Source organism: Bufo gargarizans, chromosome 6 (assembly GCF_014858855.1).
Source record: "Bufo gargarizans isolate SCDJY-AF-19 chromosome 6, ASM1485885v1, whole genome shotgun sequence".
Classification (NCBI taxonomy): Eukaryota; Metazoa; Chordata; class Amphibia; order Anura; family Bufonidae; genus Bufo; species Bufo gargarizans.
The window spans coordinates 376,882,688-376,900,800 of record NC_058085.1 but is presented as its reverse complement, the minus strand read 5'-3'; the positions used below and the strand labels follow the sequence as shown (position 1 = coordinate 376,900,800).

The window sequence follows — 18,113 nt, the reverse complement described above, 5'->3', positions numbered from 1 at the left end:
TCAGAACACGAGAAGAGCTGTCATTGTAAGCACTGTTTGTTATGGGATCTGGTTCCTGGACGTGTCTGTTTTGTTGACGCCATGTTATCAGCTTGCCGGTGTCACGCACACAATGGAGGAGGGGGACAATTACGTTTTAGACAACGGTTTGGTGTGAAATGCTGAATAGTTTCATCCCTCCATATAATTGCTAACCTCAGGCTCAGCGCTTACCACTGGGCACGGCCAAGCACATTAAAAGCTCTCCAGTCACTGGCCGAGTTGATTGGTCTCCACCAGCAGGTGTCCGAGTTCTGCCCTTTTTTCCATAGCCAAAGCTTTTCTTCCCTCACAGTCTGATCTACAAATCTCAGCCCCCTTCTATGACCTCATTCCAGTTGCACTAATCCTCCGCACCTCTCCTGGTCTTAACTCTTTCTTCTCTCCTGGGTTTAGTTCTGGGTGACCAGGGTGGTGGGCACAGTGACCAGTGATATTGCGTTGGCATCACAATACTTGCCGGAGGTCAGTCTCATTTTAATTCTCAGGTAAACAATCAGGAGGCCACAACACCTGTGCCCACCGACCACAGACAAGGCACATGCTTCATTCCCCTCTGAAGATGACCCATCATGGAGGCGGTCAGGGTCGTCGCACCCTAACTCAATGGCTCTCGCCGCTCTTCATTTGGATCTGGTTCTATTTGGTCATTAATGGGTCAGAGGTTCATTCCCTCAACATCACTGGAGGTCATATCACAGGGGACATTGGGCCGGTCTGACGTCCAATAACGTAACAGCAAATCCGGTTTTCTTTCCCACCGCAGCCAAGGGTTGGTGTCACACTGTAGCTACGGCAGCGTCATGTGACAGCCGCTCTCCAATAGGAGTGAATGGCGATACCACACGTCGCCTCGTACAGGCGACCACAGGTGGGAGACGCGGCTCCCTGGTGCAGCCTTTACGTGTTCGTCACCTCCACGATACTGTGTTTACTGTAAGAGTTCTGTGGTCCCCGTGGCACCGACCCCCCCCCCCCTCCTCGGGAGGCTGCACTTCATCAATTAATCGGCTCCAGTTACGAGGCTGCAACGTGGAGATGTTGGTCCCCTAAGGGCCCCGTCACACATTGCGCTTGTGATACAATCTCATAGTAACCACAGGATGTGACTTATCCCTCCTTAACCCTATACATGCCGCTGTGAGGGGCATAGTGAGGCACCGGTCTAGTGAGGCACCGGTGAGGTTCAGGTATCAGGTGTCTGCAGCAGCCCCCACTATTACTGACCCCGGGGATGAGTGGTGCCTCCTTAACCCTATACATGCTGCTGTGAGGGGCATAGTGAGGCACCGGTGAGGTTCAGGTATCAGGTGTCTGCAGCAGCCCCCACTATTACTGACCCCGGGATGAGTGGTGCCTCCTTAACCCTATGCATGCTGCTGTGAGGGGCATAGTGAGGCACCGGTGAGGTTCAGGTATCACTATTACTGACCCCAGGGATGACTGGTCCCTGCTTAACCCTATGCATGCTGCTGTGAGGGGCATAGTGAGGCACCGGTGAGGTTCAGGTATCACTATTACTGACCCCGGGGATGAGTGGTGCCTCCTTAACCCTATACATGCTGCTGTGAGGAGCATAGTGAGGCACCGGTGAGGTTCAGGTATCACTATTACTGACCCCGGGATGAGTGGTCCCCCCTTAACCCTATGCATGCTGCTGAGGGGCATAGTGAGGCACCGGTGAGGTTCGGGTACCACTATTACTGACCCCGGGGATGACTGGTCCCTGCTTAACCCTATACATGCTGCTGTGAGGAGCATAGTGAGGCACCGGTGAGGTTCAGGTATCACTATTACTGACCCCGGGATGAGTGGCCCCCCCCATAACCCTATGCATGCTGCTGTGAGGGGCATAGTGAGGCACCGGTGAGGTTCAGGTATCACTATTACTGACCCCGGGATGAGTGGCCCCCCCTTAACCCTATGCATGCTGCTGTGAGGGGCATAGTGAGGTTCAGGTACCACCACTATTACTGCCCCCGGGGACGCCTCCAGCAGCAGGGCCCTGGGAGAGGCACACAATGATGCCGCCTCAGCAATTACCAGCAGATTTAACACCTCACTAGACTCTAACAGCTCCCGAGCAGCTGACGAGGCGCGCGGTGGATCTCGGGGGTCTCGGGGGACCCCGTCTTCTAAATAACTGATTTCTCATCAGTCTGTTCTGGTGCCGAGTGTGAATGGAGCGCGAGTCGGGACTTGCCCTGGAAGCAGCCGATACTGTGTGCGCCGAATTCCCCCGCGCTCCCGACCGGCAAGGTGTAATCTGCGCTCACAGGGGGCCGCATACAAAGTAGCGACACAGCTGCTGCGGCTCCTCATGTGTCACCGAAGCTGCCAGCAACCACGCGGTAACCCCTTCACTGCCAGAGAGCTGAAGTCCAGTCACATCCTCCACCCAGGACAGCGGTGAGAACGTCGGGCCCCTCGCGGTACAAGTAACCTTCACATTAGCGGAGGAGGCCACGGCCGTCTGTGCTCAGGTATTGCTGTCCTCCACGGTGTGTGCGGTCATGTGACTGGGGGCAGATCAGCGACATTTGGGGGGACAGGGCGCCAGAACCTCGGACCGTGCCGATTTCAGAGGAGCTACTAATATAACGGTGTATACATACCCGTCCTACACCGTATATACATACCCGTCCTACACTGTATATACATACCCCTATATACCCGTCCTACACCGTATATACATACCCGTCCTACACCGTATATACATACCCGTCCTACACCGTATATACATACCCGTCCTACACCGTATATACACACCCGTCCTACACCGTATATACATACCCGTCCTACACCGTATATACATACCCCTATATATCCGTCCTACACCGTATATATACATACCCGTCCTACACCGTATAGACATACCCGTCCTACACCGTATAGACATACCCGTCCTACACCATATAGACATACCCGTCCTACACCGTATATACATACCCGTCCTACACCGTATATACATACCCGTCCTACAACGTATATACATACCCGTCCTACACCGTATATACATACCCGTCCTACACCGTATATACATACCCGTCCTACACCGTATATACATACCCGTCCTACACCGTATATACATACCCGTCCTACACCGTATATACATACCCGTCCTACACCGTATATACACACCCGTCCTACACCGTATATACATACCCGTCCTACACCGTATAGACATACCCGTCCTACACCGTATATACATACCCGTCCTACACCGTATAGACATACCCCTATAAACCCATCCTACACTGTATATACATACCCGTTGTGAAGGACTTTGATGCAATTGCCTATATGCTTCAGTTTAATTCTCTCCCTGCTATTTTAAGGTCTATATTGTTCGGTTCCCAATGTCAAGAATGAATGTATTCGTGTACCGAACAGGGAGGCTGAAATTATGTTTGTATGTGGGATGGAAAGTACTTTTCTGAAAGTGTTAAAAGTTGTAAATGTTCTGGCCAGCAGACAATTGAGCCGTGTGTATTGTTACCACTCCGTTATCTAGCCGGGCCCAGAGGAGGAGTTTTATGCTGCATAAATTGTGAGTTCTGTGCGCCAGTAAAGAGTCTCGTGTTTCCAGCATTAAGTTTTGACTCATGTGTGGATTACTCGGCGATTCCAGGGATATTCCTACTCGTGGAATATTGGGTGACTTTCTTTCATGGGAAGAAGGGAATGCTTGACGGGGATATTTTCTACTACCGTCACAACTGGTTGGCAGCAGCGGGATTTTCCCTTCTACTTTCCTTTACACCAGGATTCCAAGCAGACACTGGGAACAGTGAATGGAAGGCTGGTACACCCTGCTTAAAAGAAATACACTGAAAGAACTACTGGAAGTCCGTGGAAGGATTGCTAGCAACAAAACCAAGCGGGTCATTATAGCAGAATTAATGGAGCTAGACCAGGAGAACTTGGTTGCAGCAACGCCAGCAGTACAAGAGATGGGGACACCAGTGATTCAGGAGGAGGAATCACCAGCCAACAAGGCAATGAGAGAGAAGCTAGCATGGTTCGGTCCGAACCCAACGGCGGATGTGGTGCTGAAAGTGATGAACCTGTTAGCGGAGGAGGCTAAACAAATAAGAGACGCAGAGCTACAGGTAAAACTGGCAGCAGTCCAACAAGCAGCCGCACATTCTCCAAACAGTGAGGACAGTACAGCAGACACAAGGAAGATTCCGTTTAGCGCTTTTAAAGCTTTTGATGAAAAAGACAGTGAAATTGATAATTACCTGGCAGATTTTGAGCGACAATGTAACCTGCACCGAATAGATAGAGGAGAGTGGGTCGCAATATTGTCAGGCAAACTGTCAGGCAAAGCTTCTGATGCTTTCCGGACCGTGCCAGAGCAGGAGATCCATAGCTACGCCAGGGTTAAAGAAGTGCTCCTGGCTCGTTATGCAGTAACCCCGGAGTCCTACCGACAAAAGTTCAGGGACTCACGCAAAACCACGAAAGACTCTTACGTGGAATGGGCATGCCAGTTATCCCTGTCGGCCTCTAACTGGGTCAACAGCAGCCAGGCCACCACCGCAGAGGACATTTTGCAACTAATGCTCCTGGAACAATTTTACGAGCACATCCAGACGGATGTCAAAGACTGGGTGAGAGATCGCCGGCCCATGACTCTACCAGAGGCCGCTAAGTTGGCGGATGAATATGCGGATACTCGCAAGACGAACCCGGTCACACCACGGGTACAACCTCCACGACCAACGGTGCCCTCATACCCACCCGCCGCTAGATACCAACCTCCTAACAGACCGGTGACATCTAGCCCTCGCTATCCACGCCAGGAGGGCAATGAACAACGCTGCTTCCGGTGCAAACAGCTGGGTCACTACAAGCAGAATTGCCCCATGGACAACAACACCAGGTCAAATTGGTCTCGACCTGGGTACCGCCCCCCCAGCAGCAGCCCATTGTGTAGACTCGGCTTGGGATCCCCAGGAACTGGGTCAGGAAGAACCATTGGGCACCCTTTACGAAGCCCTCATGGTACAATCTGTTATTACGGACAACAGGAAACACCATTGTCAGCTGGTCATGGTTAATGGAAAAACCGCCCGGGGATTAAGAGACAGTGGGGCAACCATCACGTTGGTACAAAGACACCTTATTAAGGCATCAGAGAAACCGGGGAAATCAATTGCTGTGAGAGTGGCAGGGGGGGCAGTATACCGTATCCCTACTGCACAGGTACACCTAGACTGGGGGGCGGGAGCTGGCATTGTTCATGTGGGCGTCATGAAAGACTTACCTTCTGAAGTCATCTTGGGCAACGACATTGGCCCCCTGACTTCGGCGTTCGCCTCTACCCCCGCTCAGGAGGCCCACGCAGTAACCACCAGAGCACAAAGTCGCGCTGCCGAGATCCATCCACTTCCTACTGAGACCCAGGTAAGCCAACCCAACCTACCCTTGACTGTACAACCCCTACCCTGGGACACCCCAGAGGACTTTGGGCGGGAGGTGACCGGAGACCCTTCCCTCAGAAAGTATCGAGAGAAAGCCAGGAGGGGCCAAGGGGGATTAGAGAAGGAGCAATTTATCTGGGAGAACGGCCGCTTGTACAGGCTCACCGAGACCCGGGGTAATGCACCAGGGCCTAAGCAAAAACGCCAGCTGGTAGTTCCCCGGAAATACCGGCAGGAGTTATTGAGGATTGGGCACGACGTACCCTTGGCAGGCCATTTGGGAATACGCAAGACAGGGTATCGGGTAACTCAGAACTTTTTCTGGCCTGGGGTATCTGACGACGTCAGGGCGTATTGTCAAACGTGTGAGGTATGCCAACGTATAGGTAAAAAGGGAGACCACACAAAGGCTAAACTAGTTTCCATGCCCATTATTGAAGAACCGTTCACAAGGGTAGCCGTGGACATTATAGGGCCCCTGGCCCAACCTAGCCGTTCCGGCAAGCGGTATATACTCACCATAGTAGACTACGCCACCCGTTACCCCGAAGCGGTAGCTCTCTCTAACATACAGGCTGAGACCGTAGCAGAGGCCCTAGTTAAAGTATTTTCCCGAGTAGGCTTTCCCAAGGAGGTTCTGTCCGACCAAGGTACCCAATTCACGGCCGAGGTAACCCAGCAGATATGGAAAACCTGTGGAGTTAAATCCCTGACTAGCTCCCCATACCATCCCCAGACTAACGGCCTGTGCGAGCGCTTCAACGGAACGCTAAAGCAAATGTTGAAGTCGTTCACGGGGGCATACAAGGATTGGGAGCGATTCCTGCCACACCTTCTCTTTGCCTACCGAGAGGTGCCGCAGGAATCGACCGGATTCTCACCCTTCGAACTTCTCTATGGGAGGCGGGTGAGGGGGCCCTTAGATCTCATCAAGGATCACTGGGAGGGGCAGACAGAGATTGAGGGGACCCCGGTTGTACCTTATGTCCTGGAGCTGAGGGACCGCATGGAGGAATTAGCCCAGACAGTGCGAGAGAACCTCCGGGCGGCCCAGCAGCGCCAGAAGGTATGGTATGACCGACGGGCTAGGCAGCGGAGCTTTCAGATAGGCCAAAAGGTCATGGTATTAAGACCGGTCCGAACAGACAAGCTCCAGGCCGCCTGGCAGGGCCCCTATAAAGTTATAGGACAGATATGCGACACGACCTACACGATAGCCAGCTGCGAGGATGAAGATGTGAAACGAACCTTTCACATCAACATGCTCAAGGCCTATCAGGAACGGGCAGAGGAGGTAGCCGCTATCTGTGCACCAGCAGGAGAAGACACAGAGACCCTACCCCTTCCCGACCTATTGGGCAGTAACGACGGGATGACCCAGATAAAGAAAGTCCAGCTAGGTGAACAGCTGGAGCCGCAAGAGCGGGCTCAAGCTGTCCGCTTACTAGAAACAAAACAGGCCACATTCTCTCAGGAGCCTGGATACACACTCCTAGCCATACACAAGGTAGAGACTCCAGGACAGGCACCCCTGAGACAGCCCCCTTACCGTATCCCCGAAGCAGTCCGGGAAGGGATGCGGAAGGAAATAGATGAGATGCTTCGGCTAGGCGTAATTGAGCCCTCAGAAAGTCCTTGGGCCTCGCCGGTAGTCTTAGTGCCAAAGAAGGATGGGACAACCCGCTTCTGTGTAGATTACCGGCGCCTCAACGACAAGACAGTTACGGACGCCTATCCGATGCCACGGATGGACGAGCTGCTTGACCGTATCTCTGCAGGGAAGTATCTGACCACAATAGACCTATGCAAGGGATATTGGCAGATTCCCCTAGCAGAAGATGCCATACCCAAGTCGGCCTTCATCACCCCGTTCGGCCTATACCAATTCCGGGTTATGCCGTTCGGGATGAAGAACGCCCCGGCCACCTTCCAACGGATGGTGGATCAGTTACTTGGGGGTCTCCAGAGCTTTGCATGCGCTTACCTGGATGACATCGCCATCCATAGCGATACTTGGGAGGCGCACCTAGAGCACATAGGGGTAGTATTAGATAGGATCAGGGGGGCCGGGCTGACCCTGAAACCCGACAAATGTCACTTGGGTATGGCGGAGGTACAATATTTGGGCCACCGAGTAGGATGTGGTAAGCAACGGCCGGAGCCGGCTAAGATCGAGGCTGTTGCCAATTGGCCCACTCCCCACACCAAGACACAAGTCATGGCTTTCTTAGGCACAGCCGGCTATTACAGACGCTTTGTACCCGACTATAGCGCCCTGGCCAAACCCCTGACCGACTTGACCAAAAAGAAGCTACCCCGACAAGTCCTGTGGTCCCCGGAATGCGAGGTGGCTTTCCAAGCACTAAAGACTGCTCTGGTTAATGCTCCGGTGTTGGTTACCCCAGATCCTAACAAAAGATTTATTGTCCACACAGACGCTTCAATGTTTGGACTGGGGGCAGTACTGAGCCAGATCGGGGAGGATGGAGGTGAGCACCCGGTGGCATACCTGAGTCGGAAGCTGTTGCCAAGGGAAGTCAGCTATGCCACCATTGAAAAAGAGTGTTTGGCCTTGGTGTGGGCACTCAAAAAGCTCACACCTTACCTTTATGGCCGGGCGTTCACTCTCATCACCGATCACAACCCCTTGGTGTGGCTTAACCGGGTTTCAGGGGACAACGCCCGTTTGCTACGCTGGAGCTTGGCCTTACAGCCCTATGACTTTACGATTCATTATCGCCCAGGCAAGCAAAACGGGAATGCCGATGGATTGTCACGCCAAACGGATTTAACCTCGGACTAAAAGCTCTGAACCCGTCAACCCTACTGGACCAGGAAAGGTCCAACCGAGTTGCCGGAGCAGGGAGAAAAAGGGGGGCCATTGTGAAGGACTTTGATGCAATTGCCTATATGCTTCAGTTTAATTCTCTCCCTGCTATTTTAAGGTCTATATTGTTTGGTTCCAAATGTCAAGAATGAATGTATTCGTGTACCGAACAGGGAGGCTGAAATTATGTTTGTATGTGGGATGGAAAGTACTTTTCTGAAAGTGTTAAAAGTTGTAAATGTTCTGGCCAGCAGACAATTGAGCCGTGTGTATTGTTAAAACTCAATTATCTAGCCGGGCCCAGAGGAGGAGTTTATGCTGCATAAATTGTGAGTTCTGTGCGCCAGTAAAGTTAGTCTCGTGTTTCCAGCATTAAGTTGACTCATGTGTGGATTACTCGGCGATTCCAGGGATATTCCTACTCGTGGAATATTGGGTGACTTTCTTTCATGGGAAGAAGGGAATGCTTGACGGGGATATTTTCTACTACCGTCACACCCGTCCTACACCGTATATACATACCCGTCCTACACCGTATATATATACCCCTATATACCCATCCTACACCGTATATACATACCCGTCCTACACCGTATAGACATACCCGTCCTACACTGTATAGACATACCCATCCTACACCGTATAGACATACCCCTATAAACCCATCCTACACCGTATATACATACCCGTCCTACACCGTATATACATACCCCTATATACCCATCATACACTGTATATACATACCCGCCCTACACCGTATATAAATACCCGTCCTACACCGTATATACATACCCCTATATACCCATCCTACACGGTATATACATACCCATCCTACACCATATATACATACCCGTCCTACACCGTATATACATACCCGTCCTAAACCGTATATACATACCCCTATATATCCATACTACACCGTATATACATACCCGTCCTACACCGTATATACATACCCGTCCTACACCGTATATACATACCCATCCTACACCGTATATACATACCCATCCTACACCGTATATACATACCCATCCTACACCGTATTTACATACCCCTATATACCCATCCTACACCGTATATACATACCCCTATATACCCATACTACACCGTATATACATACCCCTATATACCCATCCTACACCGTATATACATACCCCTATATACCCATCCTACACCGTATATATATACACATCCTACACTGTATATACATACCCCTATATACCCATCCTACACCGTGTATATATATATATATACACACATCCTACACTGTATATACATACCCATATATACCCATACTACACCGTATATACATACCCCTATATACCCATCCTACACCGTATATATATATACACATCCTACACTGTATATACATACCCCTATATACCCATACTACACTGTATATACATACCCCTATATACCCATCCTACACCATATATATATATACATCCCACACTGTATATACATCCCCCTATATACCCATACTACACCGTATATACACACCCCATATATACCCATCCTACACCGTATATACATACCCCTATATACCCATACTACACCGTATATACATACCCATCCTACACTGTATATACAGTACAGACCAAAAGTTTGGACACACCTTCTCATTCAAAGAGTTTTCTTTATTTTCATGACTATGACAATTGTAGATTCGCACTGAAGGCATCAAAACTATGAATTATCACATGTGGAATTATATACATAACAAACAAGTGTGAAACAACTGAAAATATGTCATATTCTAGTTTCTTCAAAGTAGCCACCTTTTGCTTTGATTACTGCTTTGCACACTCTTGGCATTCTCTTGATGAGCTTCCAGAGGTAGTCACCTGAAATGGTCATCCAACAGTCTTGAAGGAGTTCCCAGAGATGCTTAGCACTTGTTGCCCCTTCTGCCTTCACTCTGCGGTCCAGCTCACCCCAAACCATCTCGATTGGGTTCAGGTCCGGTGACTGTGGAGGCCAGGTCATCTGGCGCAGCACCACATCACTCTCCTTCATGGTCAAATAGCCCTTACACAGCCTGGAGGTGTGTTTGGGGTCATTGTCCTGTTGAAAAATAAATGATGGTCCAACTAAACGCAAACCGGATGGAATAGCATGCCGCTGCAAGATGCTGTGGTAGCCATGCTGGGTCAGTATGCCTTCAATTTTGAATAAATCCCCAACAGTGTCACCAGCAAAGCCCCCCACACCATCACACCTCCTCCTCCATGCTTCACGGTGGGAACCAGGCATGTAGAGTCCATCCGTTCACCTTTTCTGCGTCGCACAAAGACACGGTGGTTGGAACCAAAGATCTCAAATTTGGACTCATCAGACCAAAGCACAGATTTCCACTGGTCTAATGTCCATTCCTTGTGTTCTTTAGCCCAAACAAGTCTCTTCTGCTTGTTGCCTGTCCTTAGCAGTGGTTTCCTAGCAGATATTCTACCATGAAGGCCTGATTCACACAGTCTCCTCTTAACAGTTGTTCTAGAGATGTGTCTGCTGCTAGAACTCTGTGTGGCATTGACCTGGTCTCTAATCTGAGCTGCTGTTAACCTGCGATTTCTGAGGCTGGTGACTCGGATGAACTTCTCCTCCGCAGCAGAGGTGACTCTTGGTCTTCCTTCCCTGGGGCGGTCCGCATGTGAGCCAGTTTCTTTGTAGCGCTTGATGGTTTTTGTGACTGCACTTGGGGACACTTTCAAAGTTTTCCCAATTTTTCGGACTGACTGACCTTCATTTCTTAAAGTAATGATGGCCACTCGTTTTTCTTTACTTAGCTGCTTTTTTCTTGCCATAATACAAATTCTAACAGTCTATTCAGTAGGACCATCAGCTGTGTATCCACCTGACTTCTCCACAACGCAACTGATGGTCCCAACCCCATTTATAAGGCAAGAAATCCCACTTATTACACCTGACAGGGCGCACCTGTGAAGAGAAGACCATTTCAGGTGACTACCTCTTGAAGCTCATCAAGAGAATGCCAAGAGTGTGCAAAGCAGTAATCAAAGCAAAAGGTGGCTACTGTGAAGAACCTAGAATATGACATATTTTCAGTTGTTTCACACTTTTTTGTTATGTATATAATTCCACATGTGATAATTCATAGTTTTGATGCCTTCAGTGCGAATCTACAATTGTCATAGTCATGGAAATAAAGAAAACTATTTGAATGAGAAGAAGATGTGTCCAAACTTTTGCTCTGTACTGTACATACCCATCCAACACGTATATATATATACCCATCCTATACCGTATATACATACCTATCCTACACTGTATATACATACCTATCCGACAAGGTATATATATACACCCATCCTACACCATATATACATACTTATCCTATACCATATATACATACCCCTATATACCCATCCTACACCATATATACATACCCGTCCTACACCATATATACATACCCTTATATACCCATCCAACACCGTATATATATACACCCATCCTACACCAAAAATACATACCCATCCTATACCGTATATGCATACCCCTATATACCCATCCTACACCATATATACATACCCATCCTACACCGTATATACATACCCCTATATACCCATCCTACACTGTATATACATACCTCTACATACCCATCCTATACCGTATATACATACCCATCCTACACCGTATATACATACCCCTATATACTCATCCTACACTGTATATACATACCCCTATATACCCATCCTACACCATATATACATACCCATCCTACACCGTATATACATACCCCTATATACCCATCCTATACCGTATATACATACCCCTATATACCCATCCTACACTGTATATACATACCCATCCTACACCGTATATACATACCGCTATATACCCATCCTACACCGTATATACATACCCCTATATACCCATCCTACACGTATATACATACCCCTATATACCCATCCTACACCGTATATACATACCCCTATATACCCATCCTACACCGTATATACATACCCATCCCACACCATATATACATACCCCTATATACCCATCCTACACCGTATATACATACCCCTATATACCCATCCTACACCGTATATACATACCCCTATATACCCATCCTACACGTATATACATACCCACCCTACACCTTATATACATACCCCTATATACCCATCCTACACCGTATACACATACCCATCCCACACCGTATATACATACCCCTATATACCCATCCTACACCGTATATACATACCCCTATATACCCATCCTACACCGTATATACATACCCATCCTACACCGTATATACATACCCCTATATACCCATCCTACACTGTATATATATACCCATCCTATACCGTATATACATACCCCTGTATACCAATCCTACACCATATATACATACCCATCCTACACCGTATATATACCCATCCTACACCACATATACATACCCATCCTATACCGTATATACATACCCCTATATACCCATCCCACACCGTATATACATACCCATCCTACACTATATATACATACCCCTGTATACCCATCCTACACCATATATACATACCCATCCTACACCGTATATATACCCATCCTACACCATATATACATACCCATCCTATACCGTATATACATACCCCTATATACCCATCCCACACCGTATATACATACCCCATATACCCATCCTACACCGTATATACATACCCCTATATATCCATCCTACACTGTATATACATACCCATCGTACACCATATATATATACCCCTATATATCCATCCTACACTTTATATACATACCCATCCTAAAACGTATATACATACCCATCCTACACCGTATATACATACCCCTATATACACACCCTACACCGTATATACATACCCATCCTACACCGTATATACATACTCCTATATACCCATCCTACACGTATATATATATACACATCCTACACCGTATTTACATACCCCTATATACCCACCCTACACCGTATATACATACCCCTATATACCCATCCTAAACCGTATATACATGCCCATCCTATACCATATATACATACCCATCCTATACCGTATATACATGCCCATCCTACACCGTATATACATACCCATCCTATACCGTATATACATACCCATATATACCCATCCTACACCATATATACATACCCCTATATACCCTTCCAACACCATATATACATACCCATCCTACACCGTATATACATACCCCTATATACCCATCATACACGTATATACATACCCATCCTACACCGTATATACATACCCATCCTATACCGTATAAACATACCCCTATATACCCATCCTATACGATATATACATACCCCTATATACCCATCCTACACCGTATATACATACCACTATACAGGGAGTGCAGAATTATTAGGCAAATGAGTATTTTGACCCCATCATCCTCTTTCTCCATGTTGTCTTACTCCAAGCTGTATAGGCTCGAAAGCCTACTACCAATTAAGCATATTAGGTGATGTGCATCTCTGTAATGAGAAGGGGTGTGGTCTAATGACATCAACACCCTATATCAGGTGTGCATAATTATTAGGCAACTTCCTTTCCTTTGGCAAAATGGGTCAAAAGAAGGACTTGACAGGCTCAGAAAAGTCACAAATAGTGAGATATCTTGCAGAGGGATGCAGCACTCTTAAAATTGCAAAGCTTCTGAAGCGTGATCATCGAACAATCAAGCGTTTCATTCAAAATAGTCAACAGGGTCGCAAGAAGCGCGTGGAAAAACCAAGGCGCAAAATAACTGCCCATGAACTGAGAAAAGTCAAGCGTGCAGCTGCCAAGATGCCACTTGCCACCAGTTTGGCCATATTTCAGAGCTGCAACATCACTGGAGTGCCCAAAAGCACAAGGTGTGCAATACTCAGAGACATGGCCAAGGTAAGAAAGGCTGAAAGACGACCACCACTGAACAAGACACACAAGCTGAAACGTCAAGACTGGGCCAAGAAATATCTCAAGACTGATTTTTCTAAGGTTTTATGGACTGATGAAATGAGAGGGAGTCTTGATGGGCCAGATGGATGGGCCCGTGGCTGGATTGGTAAAGGGCAGAGAGCTCCAGTCCGACTCAGACGCCAGCAAGGTGGAGGTGGAGTACTGGTTTGGGCTGGTATCATCAAAGATGAGCTTGTGGGGCCTTTTTGGGTTGAGGATGGAGTCAAGCTCAACTCCCAGTCCTACTGCCAGTTTCTGGAAGACACCTTCTTCAAGCAGTGGTACAGGAAGAAGTCTGCAAGGTAAGAAAAACATGATTTTCATGCAGGACAATGCTCCATCACACGCGTCCAAGTACTCCACAGCGTGGCTGGCAAGAAAGGGTATAAAAGAAGAAAATCTAATGACATGGCCTCCTTGTTCACCTGATCTGAACCCCATTGAGAACCTGTGGTCCATCATCAAATGTGAGATTTACAAGGAGGGAAAACAGTCCACCTCTCTGAACAGTGTCTGGGAGGCTGTGGTTGCTGCTGCACGCAATGTGGATGGTGAACAGATCAAAACACTGACAGAATCCATGGATGGCGGCTTCTGAGGGTCCTTGCAAAGAAAGGTGGCTATATTGGTCACTGATTTGTTTTTGTTTTGTTTTTGAATGTCAGAAATGTATATTTGTGAATGTTGAGATGTTATATTGGTTTCACTGGTAAAAATAAATAATTGAAATGGGTATATATTTGTTTTTTGTTAAGTTGCCTAATAATTATGCACAGTAATAGTCACCTGCACACACAGATATCCCCCTAAAATAGCTAAAACTAAAAACAAACTAAAAACTACTTCCAAAAATATTCAGCTTTGATATTAATGAGTTTTTTGGGTTCATTGAGAACATGGTTGTTGTTCAATAATAAAATGAATCCTCAAAAATACAACTTGCCTAATAATTCTGCACTCCCTGTATACCTATCCTACACCTTATATACATACCTATCCTAGACTGCTGGTATGTAAGGATAGGGCAAAGGGAAGCCAAGAACCGGGCCGGCACCTCTGCCTACCTGTAGCTCCCCCTTTTACTTAAACTGACCCATATAACAAACACACGGGACAACAGGTAACCTTTTAGCTGGGTGGTGATCGGCCACAGCTTATTTATTTTATACAGCAAAACCAAAGAACATCTTGGAGCGGTATGCCAACCGCCGGACTCCCGGCGGGCAAGTACGCCATCAGCCATCTCCAACATTCCGCTGTATCAATTACCGCCAGCTGTGACTTCGTATCCCAAACCAAACCGCCCTTCTTAAAAGAAGAAGACAAAGTAAATAACTGAAAACAAGGGTAAAAAGGTACAACCTGCATACAAACATCCTTAGATCACCGCCACGCCGTCAACGCTCCCCAGGTAATAATTACCTATCGTATGCGAACATTCTCCCTCCTGTTACATAACTGTAAAAACAGACACCAAAGAAGAAAACTCCCCGCTGAAGTACCCATTCAAGGGCGGGAGGGTGGGCAACTCGGCTTCCGCTGCAAAGAGGAAGTGCAGCAGCAGGGGAGGGGGTTATATACCCTGCTAGAGGGAGGAGACATAACCTAATCATCCCAGAATGACGTCCTAACCTAGCTCAATTAACCCCTCAAGCACCTAAACGGAGCTGACGAGGTGCCACATATGATCCACGGCTATGAAGGGGAAGGGGAGGGGGACCCCCAGTCCCTAAGCACCCTCCCGATAAGTCGGGCGCTTGCCAGACTGCTGGTATGTAAGGATAGGGCAAAGGGAAGCCAAGAACCGGGCCGGCACCTCTGCCTACCTGTAGCTCCCCCTTTTACTTAAAACTGACCCATATAACAAACACACGGGACAACAGGTAACCTTTTAGCTGGGTGGTGATCGGCCACAGCTTATTTATTTTATACAGCAAAACCAAAGAACATCTTGGAGCGGTATGCCAATCGCCGGACTCCCGGCGGGCAAGTACGCCATCAGCCATCTCCAACATTCCGCTGTATCAATTACCGCCACGGAGGAGACCCGCAGCCTTAAACGGGGCTCCGACCACCACCCAGCAAAAACATGGCCTGCTCGATACCGTCCTGCAAGCCAGAAATAAAGATGTCCAGACCGATCTCAGTCAAGTGAACACCATCGGGCCTAATAAGGGACCTGTTATCACCCTCTAGTTGGCGATGCCTCACCACAATACCCCCTCGGGAGCGCACAAAACGAGACATGCGAGAGTTAACGGTCCTCCTGCACTTCTCGGCAGCCTCGGCATCCCTGGCACCATGCCAAACTACGCGAGGAATGATCTCGGACCACACTAGCACCATCTCGGCGAAAAAGGACGAGAACCTCTCAATGTCGGAGCGCATGAGAGCCATGAGCTCTGCCAAGCGAGATAACATAGGTCATTGCCACCGGCATGGATGACCAGGATCACAGGGCCCCTGGAATGGAAACCGATATCTACCACCTCCGTAAGGATCTGCGACCACCTAAGACCGCGGATACCCCTCCAGGACACATCCACCTCACGGAATCCAAGCATCCGACCGCCAGGCCTGCACTCCGCTCTTTGAGCCGCCCAGAAAATGTAAGAGTGGCCAACCAACCACACCGCCGGGCGCACCACACCTAGAAGAAAAAACAGTTAGTACCAATGCAATACAGGATAACGCTGCGAACACGCGCTGCACCAGCTGGAGCAAACACCTGCAAACAAATCTCTCCTCATTATCATATCTTTTTTTTTTTTTTTTTTTTTTTACCTTTAAAAACTAACAACATTCTAAATCAAGAGATCCGGCCTGATGTACCTGGCGTAACAGGCAGACTGCCACCTCCCAATGCGCATAACCTCCGACTCCGGCAAACCAGCTCTAGCAGCCTCAGTAGCGGCCCCAATGCGAAACGAGTGGGTGCCGAAATCCCTCGGCTCAACACCCAACCGTAACAAGCAAGCGCGAAAAACAGCCACAAGTAGTATCCTGGTGCGTGAAGAAATTAGAACCACCCACACGAGACCCACCGTACACAGAGACTAAACGAACCGGACAAGCCACACCAGGAACCTGGTGGAGGGGAATCCACGCCCCCCTGCCAAACTGGTCCGTCTTAGATCTACGAACCCGGACCCTGAGAGCCCCGTTCCCATAGACTACATCCTGAAATGACAAGCCACCTGGCTTCTTGCCGGACGGAGGGAGCAATTCCCCCACCCGGAGGGCTGCAAAAAAGGCCAAGCTAAAACAGGCCGAGAAAAGCTGCGCCTCAAAAACCGACATACACACCCCGGAACAAGCCTCGACCAGCTTGCACAACAGGCTAAACGAGATAGGCCGCCGGCAATCCCTGGAGACATATTCCCTCCTCCAACCCTTCATGGCCTGCCTGATGATAAAATATTTAGAGACATCCGGCCAACCGCAAAGGCAGAAGAAAAAGGCTACCCCAGACAACCGGCGCTGCGCGACAGGCGCGGACACACCCATAGACCTAAGTTTGAGCAACCACTCGACAGTAACCTCCAGCCGGAGGGAATCCTGCGTGGCAACGTCCCTAGCTCCCACCCCTGATAACCAGTCGGCCCACGCCTTACCGTGACCTCTCCAAGTCGCAGGAGACACCGAAGCCCCCACCAGGGACATTAGTTGATGACCCCCAAACGCCAAAGGTGCTCCGGACACTCCTTCCCGATGCGCTCCGCCTCCGGAAGCAGCTCCCGAAAAACCTGCCAACGAAAACGGGAAAGAGCATTAGCAATACTGTTATCAACGCCTGGAACATGCCGCGCCCTAAAATAGATGTTATACTCAAGACAACGCAAAACCAAATGTCGCAACAGCGCAATCACCGGGAGAGAAGAG

General features: G+C 48.6%; 2 protein-coding genes and 1 long non-coding RNA gene across 3 annotated transcripts in view; 2 read left to right on the top strand and 1 right to left on the bottom strand.

Moving 5' to 3' along the window:
• Positions 1-473, top strand: part of LOC122942251 (pancreatic triacylglycerol lipase-like) — a 38,087-nt gene extending 37,614 nt beyond the window's left edge. The window contains exon 11 of the mRNA XM_044299754.1: positions 436-473. Within this exon, the coding sequence (XP_044155689.1) occupies positions 436-473 (38 nt within the window). The remainder of the gene's footprint in view (positions 1-435) is intronic.
• A 4,825-nt stretch (positions 474-5,298) lies between these two features.
• On the top strand, positions 5,299-8,184 carry LOC122942250 (the record flags this gene model as incomplete). Its single annotated transcript, XM_044299753.1, has 2 exons — positions 5,299-6,708; positions 7,003-8,184. Coding segments are annotated over exons 1-2 (2,592 nt in total), but the record flags the coding sequence as incomplete, so codon positions are not given.
• A 7,168-nt stretch (positions 8,185-15,352) lies between these two features.
• On the bottom strand, positions 15,353-15,764 carry LOC122939976. Its single transcript, XR_006390219.1, has 2 exons — positions 15,654-15,764; positions 15,353-15,539 (listed from the first exon to the last, which is right to left on the bottom strand). It is a non-coding gene; the product is annotated as an uncharacterized LOC122939976 (long non-coding RNA).
• Positions 15,765-18,113: the final 2,349 nt, after the last annotated feature.